This window comes from Cnephaeus nilssonii (assembly GCF_951640355.1).
Source record: "Cnephaeus nilssonii genome assembly, chromosome: 5".
Taxonomy (NCBI): domain Eukaryota; kingdom Metazoa; phylum Chordata; class Mammalia; order Chiroptera; family Vespertilionidae; genus Cnephaeus; species Cnephaeus nilssonii.
The window spans coordinates 93,000,112-93,008,187 of NC_137076.1; the positions used below are offsets into that span (position 1 = coordinate 93,000,112).

At 44.7% G+C, this 8,076-nt stretch overlaps 1 protein-coding gene across 1 annotated transcript in view; it reads right to left on the minus strand.

The window, feature by feature from the left end:
• Window positions 1–6,739, minus strand: part of TIMD4 (T cell immunoglobulin and mucin domain containing 4) — a 37,874-nt gene extending 31,135 nt beyond the window's left edge. The window contains exons 1-2 of the mRNA XM_079772442.1: window positions 6,643–6,739; window positions 1,889–2,230 (exon numbers count right to left, since the gene is read on the minus strand). Coding sequence (XP_079628568.1) covers window positions 1,889–2,230; window positions 6,643–6,700 — 400 coding nt within the window. The 5' untranslated portion in view covers window positions 6,701–6,739. The remainder of the gene's footprint in view (window positions 1–1,888; window positions 2,231–6,642) is intronic.
• Between the last annotated feature and the right edge of the window lie 1,337 nt (window positions 6,740–8,076).

Sequence of the window (8,076 nt, forward strand, 5' to 3'; positions counted from 1 at the left end):
GCAATCAGGAAGGCAGGCAGGCAAGCAGTTGGGAGCCAGCAGTCCTGGATTGTGAGAGGGATGTCCGACTGCCCGTTTAGGCCCGATTGGGCCTAAACGGGCAGTCGGACATCCCTCAAGGGGTCCCATATTGGAGAGGGTACAGGCTGGGCTGAGGGACAACCCCCTTCCGTGCACGAATTTCGTGCACCGGGCCTCTAGTAAAATAAAATAAACATCTAAAAAAACTGAGTCCAAAGTATGGTGAGGTGTAGTTTCTTTTGGATATTAAAGATTGGTTCGTGGCCAGCACCACTCACCCCCTAAACGTTTGAATTTGAGTTCATGAGCCATAATTATTCTACAGATACCACCTTATTAAATATGCCAAATTTCCATGAACTCTAATGGCCTGAATGACATCATTAGTTTCAAGAGAACATAGACATGACCCCACAGAGTATGGAGGTCAAACAAATATTTTATAAAATAATAGCCAGCTATACCAGGCTTGAAAAGAGCAGACTCGGATAGGCATCATTTAATTCAATAAATCAGAATAGTTATTTTGAGAGAGAAAATATGCTAATGTGTAAGGAAGATTTTTAATTAGAAGCATCCACATCAGTTGTTCTCAAATTTTAAAGTGTATTAGAATAAACTAACAAACAAAATAGAAAGAGCCTCGTAGATACAGAGAAACAAACTGACAGCTGTCAGGAGGTTGGGGGACTGAGTGAAAAGGTGACAGGGTTAAGCAAAAACAAACAAACAAACAAAAACCTGATAGACACAGACACAGTATGGGGATTACCAGAGGGAAAGTGGGTGAGGGAGGTAGAAGAGAGTGCAGAAGGGATAAATGCTGATGGAAGGAGACTTGACTTGGGTTAGTGGACACACAATACAATATACAGATGATGCATAATACAATTGTATACCTGAAACCTATATAATTTATTAACCAATGTCACCCTAATAAATTCAATAGATATTAAAAATAATAAAATAAAGTACATTAGAGTCACCTGAGGAGCTTGTTAAGCATATTAATATCCAGACCCTGCCTTCCAAGATGCCCTTCCAGTTAGGAACGGAGTCCCACATTCCCCCATCCTTGATGAAAGCTGAACACAGGGCTTACTTTACAAGGCTCCATTCCAGACAAGCAGGAAAGGTCGTTATTGTTAGCATCATTTAGCCATAGATTGCCCTCCATGCAGCTCAAATCTTTGTTTGTTTTTGTTAATCCTCACTGGAGGATATTTTTCCCATTGATTTTTAGAGTGGAAGGGTTGGGCAAGGAGGAGAGAAAGAGAGAGAAAAAAAAAATCAGTGTGAGAGAACCACATCAATTGTTTGACTCCCTTGCAGCTCAAAGCTTTAGGAGTTCCACCTTATTCCAAATTTCACCAAAAGCAACATAGTAACAGAAGGAAAAACATGTCTGAAAATGGCCCTGAGAGTCCCCACATCACACGCCGTTTCTCAGCTGCCAGAAGCTGCAAACTACTGGCTGATGGGCTGAAGCTGACCCCCAGACACACTTTATTTAGCTTACACAGTAAGCTAAATTTTGAAATCTTTGCCAACATGCAAAAGTCAGTTTATCTCACATAAAAACTGAGAGATCTATAAACGGTGGGCGACAATCCCAAAGGTAAAAAGCAGCTGCCTTCTTCAGATTGACCCTGAAGTTTCCTTTCCCACCCACCACCCTCCACTCATTGGCTCCCCTGGGCATTTGCCGCACACCGTGGCACCTCTAGTCGGAGCAGCACATCTGAGATGTAATCTGTCCGCTCACGGCTTAAGGAGGTAACGCTTCTCTACCTGCCCCCACTGAACCTATCACCCATTAACCGCCAAATCTCTCCTTCCACAGGCACCAGCCCCTTCCTGTGCTCACCTCTCGTTAGCCTCAGGACAATGTTCTTCTTGATATCATTGAACCAGCCAGGCACCTCTATGCGGCAGCAGTACGCAGCGCTGTCACCTTCGTTGGTGTTGAAGATGGTCAAGGAGACGTCGCCTCTCCCGATGCTCCCCAGAAGCTCGTATCTTGACGACTTCCGGGAGAGCACCCTGGTCCCATCGGTGTGGAGAAGCTCCTCGTTGCATTTGGAGTTGGGACACGAGCCTTTGCCCCAGCACATGCTGTGGCTGCTGCGAGACCATGATGCGTACAAGCAGGGCAAAGTCACTGGCTGGCCCAAGTATCCTGTCACGACAGTCTGCGCTGCAGCTGGCGCTGTGAGGAGGGAGGAGAAATCCAGGTTGTGTGGAATTAAAGTATCTCAGACATGATAGTGGTTGTGCAAACAGATGCTTCCAGAAAGATGAACAGGGTGGTAGTGTATGTGTTTCTTTAGTCTAAATTCTGATGTGTGCTTCACCAGAGCTGAGCTCCTAACTCCACATCCTTCCATCCCCCAAGTGGAGACAGCTGACCCACCTGAGTGTCTACACTCATTTCCACAGCAAGACCTTTTGCTGATGTTTCTCTCTCTCTCTCTCCTCCTCCTCCCCCCTCCCTTCCACTCTGACATTGAGTACCATAAGATAGACCAATAGACTCCCCACTGAAAAATCCTGACCCTTTAACTCAATTCCCCTAACTCAGATAAACAGGTCTAAACATAGCACTCTGCCCACTGTATCCCAATAAGCAGTGATTATGTACTATTGACTTGAATATCTCAAATGGGTCTCCCTCTGTCTTCCAACACAGAGCGGGCTATGGCAGGAAGATGGGCTGCCAAACTATATACCATTGCCCTCTCCTTTCAGCACAGGAAATCCAAAGGAATTGCTCTGGACCATTTATTTGTTGTTAGACAATATGAGGTTAGGTGGCGTTTGAGGGTTTTTTTTTAATGTTAGAACTGAGTGAAGCAGGCCACAGGAATTAGAATGCGAGCTGTGGCGTACAAAAATGCTGGAGGGTTATATGGGAGGTATCACTACCCGGTGGGGCATAAGTAGATCTACAGTTGTGAGTACGTGAAACACAGAATTTATTCTTGTATTATTATTTATTAATTACTGTATTATTTTCCATGTGAACAATTGTAAACCTACGTGTGCCCCACTCTAGTTTTAAGATGAAGTGTCCACTTTTCCCAACTTTGGCTGCTCGTCAGCATGACCCGGGGGGATTGTTAAAACCAGATATTTTATTGACCAACTCTGAGTCAGAATCTCTGAGGCCAAAGCCCCTGGAAATGGGCATACCAGGTCATTCTGGTATCATTGGCCACTCCCCCAGTGTGTGGGGACCTCAGGACAAGCTCTTTGAAGATCACACCCCTTTCTGAGAATCTGGGAAACATTCTCACTGCTGCCAGCCCACTGGTTTAATTGAGCATCAGTACTTGTTCTAAGCAACAACAGAAAACCTACTGAAGTGAGAGCGAGGCAGGCTGAAGCTCCAGACCATCAGACTACATCCCAGGCGCCACGTTCCTGCTTCCTGTTTTCCTCAAGGAACCCCCTTGGCCCATGAGACCCCATTCACTAACTGTGTTGACCCATTTGGCTAAGTTGTAGAAGACATGGCCCACAGGCCCTGCCCAGGTGTCAGGAATGTCTAGATATCCCTCTCTAGGGGAAGGTGAGCATCAACCCTAAAAGGCGCCCAGAGAGGAAGTCAAAGGACGCACTACCCGGGCTTTCCACAGTTGACTCCCCTGATGAAGGTCATTCCAAACACAGAGCAGCCAGAGCTCTCCCTGCACTCACAGCCTCTTCACTTGGCTGCAGTGGAAATGTCTCACAGACTATAAATGCTGTAGAAGGCCACTCCGCCCACCGTAAACCCAGGAAAAAAGATAAGAAATGCATTGTCATCACCCTCGGCTGTGTTAGCAACACAGAACACGTGAGCCTAAAACAAATAATTTCTAAAACATAGGCTAGCTCCTATTTACATTGGGAGAATTAATTTTAAAATAGATGCAAGAATTATTTCTACTGGAGAGTCATCGGTTTCTTTTCCCAAGTACTACAGCACCACAGGAAGCATCCTACTTCTTAAGACCCAAGAGAAAAACTAAAAAAGGACATAACAGGCAATTCATAGATGAGGCGAAATGTGTGGCTAGTAAATTTCACCTCTTTGGCCAAAATTTAGAATGCTGATAATAGCAATTTTTGGCCAATAGGGATCTAGGAAAAGATAGCCTACTGGAGTCAACTGCACTGAAATAGGGTAAGAATTGGTATAGCCACAATGTGGGCCAATTTGGCAGTTTCTATTAATACTCAACATGCACATGTACATTCTAAACCTTAGCAAGTTTGTGTTTTATTTACCCTAGAAAAACACACATGCACAAGAAAACCTAATAGCAAATGTTTACTGCAGTCTTCACATACATGTGAATGGAATGAACAACGTGTATATGTGCATGGCAAAACAGGGGCATTCATTCCATGGAATCATGCTTAAAAGATTATTAGGATTAGACAGACTTATGCCAGTTGGCATGATACCTCGGTCTTATGAAAATATGAAAAGGGCAAATTTTAATATAACACATATAATATAAAAAGCATTTATAAACTAAATAAATAAAACAGTTCACATTGTGTATGTGCATGTGGGAGTGGGGGTATAGATATATGAAGCTAAATGCATAGAAAAGTGTCTGGTGGGATATACGCCCAACTCATTGTGTTGGTCATCTCCATGATGATTGGAAAGGGATGGGGCCTGGGGGTGATCATCAAAAGGAATTTGGGCTTTATAGCATTATTTTTTTTCACCAAGGGTGTTTCTGTATTACTCATCTGATTAAAAATTGATGGTTTTGAAAAAAAGGAAGCGGGCAATTAGGCCTTTTGGTGTGGCAGAAAAACACCCATTGGGCGTACATTGTAAACCTCATGTGCCAGTTGGTGCCTTCGTGTTCTTGGAGGAAAGCCAGAGTAATCTTAACCTCATTGTCGTCATAAAATAAAGGGGATAATGACTCCCCTCAGAAAGAGTTCCTAAGGTTCACATGAGACGAAATATCAATGCCACATGGAATTAATAAAGTAACCACACACGGGAGATTTAGAAATAGGATAAAAAAATCCCTGTTCCTTCCAGTTACAAAAGCATCCTGGAGCAGAGGAATTGTTGGTGTCAAATCAATTCCGCTTTTCGGGAGCTACCCAGGATGGTGTGGGGACAACTGGGTGCTGGTGCCAGTGGTGTCTCCCCCAGCTGGTGACCTCAAGAAAGGCCCTTCCCCCACCCGGGTCTCAGTTCCATCATCTGCAGACTGGAGTTTCTGAGTTAGCATCTTCGAAGGGCTTGTGCAGCTTTGATGGATTCTCGGTGATTCTCAACAGTCACACTCTTCTAATTTGGTCATTTTAGAAAAGACCCAAATGAAAAAAAAAAAGAGAGAAAGTTTACCAGCTACTGTCTCCTTTAAACAGGGTTAACCCTTTGCACTCGCTTTTTTCTCGATTCTTTTATTCTAATGCTAACCGTGTCACTTGACATCCGAGTGCAAATTAAAGAAACCCATCCTAGCTCAACCAACAGCTCAGCAACCAGCCAGTAGCTGGCAATGTGGACTTAGACCCCAGCAACTTTCAGCGTAACAAAATCAAGTTCCCAGAACACCTCAAGTTCCTAGAACAAGATAAAGACCATTGAAAACATTGATTAAAAAAAAAAAAAAAAGACAGGGGCTGCTTTTATTCCATTAACTGCCACAGCGTATCTGGGGAGATAAGCAGCTCAGTGACCTGTTCTCTGATGCGGGGGCGAGCGGGGGGGGGGGGGGGGGCGCAGTGGAACTCCAGGGAGGACAGGAACTCATAGCAGAAATTCCTGAATCAGTCCAGAGCGCTCAGGAAAAGCCCACCTTAGGAAGAGACCTGAGGACCCATGGGCTTGCAGAAGAAAGAGAGGCAGAGAGAACCGCATGGCACAGGCTGGAGAGGTAAAGGAAGCACCTTTGCTGTCCTTGAAAGATTCATACGCAAACAACGACCAAACTTTTAAAACTGCAAGAGATATTAGAAATTGTCTAGTTCTAGAATCACAGATGGTGAAAACTGGTCTTATCCAGGTCCCTCATTTCATACAGGGAAGAGCCAGGGTTCGATAAACATGTTCCCAGTGCCAACTGTTAGCGAGCGGACAGGACTCCGGCTCAGCACAGAGCATTTGCCCTCTGCCACCAGGATGCACAGGTCTCAGCCCAGGGTGTACCTCTGCATCGTCCAAAACCTGAGAACAGTGTGCAAGAAGAAACCTCCCCTCGAAACTCCTCCCCGGCAAATTAAACCAGAAAGCATACTAAAACTGACAATAAAGAGAAAAGGAAGAATTACAACAAGAGCAAATTGCCCTCCATCTGACTGCGCTGGTAACATCGGCAGAGGACATTTCTTTCCCCCATTTCATCTGACCCCTTACTTCTGTGTTTCTTCTTCAATTGCCATTTCTGATATGAACACAAATGATCCCACCCTAAAACCCCAAAGCGGTCTCAGGATAAAACTTTGTATGACAGCAAGAGGAGAGACCATCCAAAGAAGAAACCCTGGGGTGGGGTAGGGGCAGGAATGAGGTGGGCTTCTGCTCCCTGAAGCCCACCAGCCAAGGAGCCCCATCTCAGGGTGCGGGCCCCCCTACTGCATGGCAGGTCAGACACTTACTCAGATAAAGCCACCACAGCTCCCTCAGCAGCCAGAGGATGACAGGCCCTCTGGACATTTTGACTGTCAGCCGACCCCAGGAGTCTGTCTGTCTGCCCAAACTTCATTTCTTATACTCCGGTTAATGCTGACAGGGCGGGACCTTTTTAGTTTTCATTTCTCTTTTTTTTTGGCTCAAAACCTTCCCTTTCCCCCAATCCTGAATGGCCTTCCTGGATCTGGGCTGCATGGTGAAAGGCACTGAGCACTTTTCTCCTGGACACGGAGGGGAGTGTGTGCACAAATGGGGGGTGGGGTGGGGTGATGGCGTGGGCGAACATGTACATATTCCTTTATTTTAGAAATGCAACTATCAATAACCATGTTTATATCTAGAAGGGTCACACACTGGAGAAAGGGACTAAGCTCGGTTTTCTTCTCTTTCTAAGGTAGGGTCCGTGGACAGGCTTCATGGAATTCACAAACATCCTCGATTTGCATGACTGCATTAAATCATACTATCCTTGAGAGGGGGATCACAACAGTTCTAGGTATTTCATGTCTTTGCCACCTTCTTCTTTTGTATAGGGGGGCTGCCGTTGTCGAGCCAGGCCTCCCTCGCTCTCAGTCAGTACATCTCAAGTTATGTAATTTCATTCATGGCCATATTTATTTGGCTCAAAGATGGACAAGTGACCCAAAGCCGAGGGTACATAATCTTGGCTTGTTTATTAGGACTTTTGAGAGACAGGGACGCTCCCTATTTTCCAATGGTCTTTGAACTGTGAGGAAACGAGGGTGAATCCAATGTTAGAATGTTAGCCATCCCACCACCAGGAGGTGAAGCCAGAAGGCAAGTGGAGAAATAGATAATCCTGGGTCTTTGACCTGGTTTGAGCCCCTGAAACAAGGCACACCAATGTGCCAATACATTCTCTATGGGGCTTAAGCCAACTTGTGTTGGGTTTTCTGTCCTTTGGAATTAAAATACCCCAATTTCTTAAACCTAGAAGGACTTCTACACGGTAGCAAATTAGCTGATGACTAAAATTTTTCCCTTTCTAAGAGTTTACAACTATTAACTGGTCCAACTACCTGCTTCATCAAACACCAGCTTCACCCTGACCTTTCAATTATTTGTCTACCTATTATTCAAGGACTTGTCTACCTATTATGCTCTATGGCAATGATTTTCAACAGGTGTGCCACGGCACACAGGTATGCCACAAAAAATTTTTAAAATACAATACCTGACTGTTTAGTGAGGGGCACTGACCTCTTTTCCCTTAGAGGGTCAAATAGAAAAATGACAACAGCCATCTGGTGTGAGTGAATCAACATTGTATCTATTTTTTGTCAGATCAGCAATAAATATATATTGCCTCAGAATTTTAGTAATTAGTTTATGTGTGCCAAGAGATGAAAATGATTGAAAATCTCTGCTCTAGGCCTGTG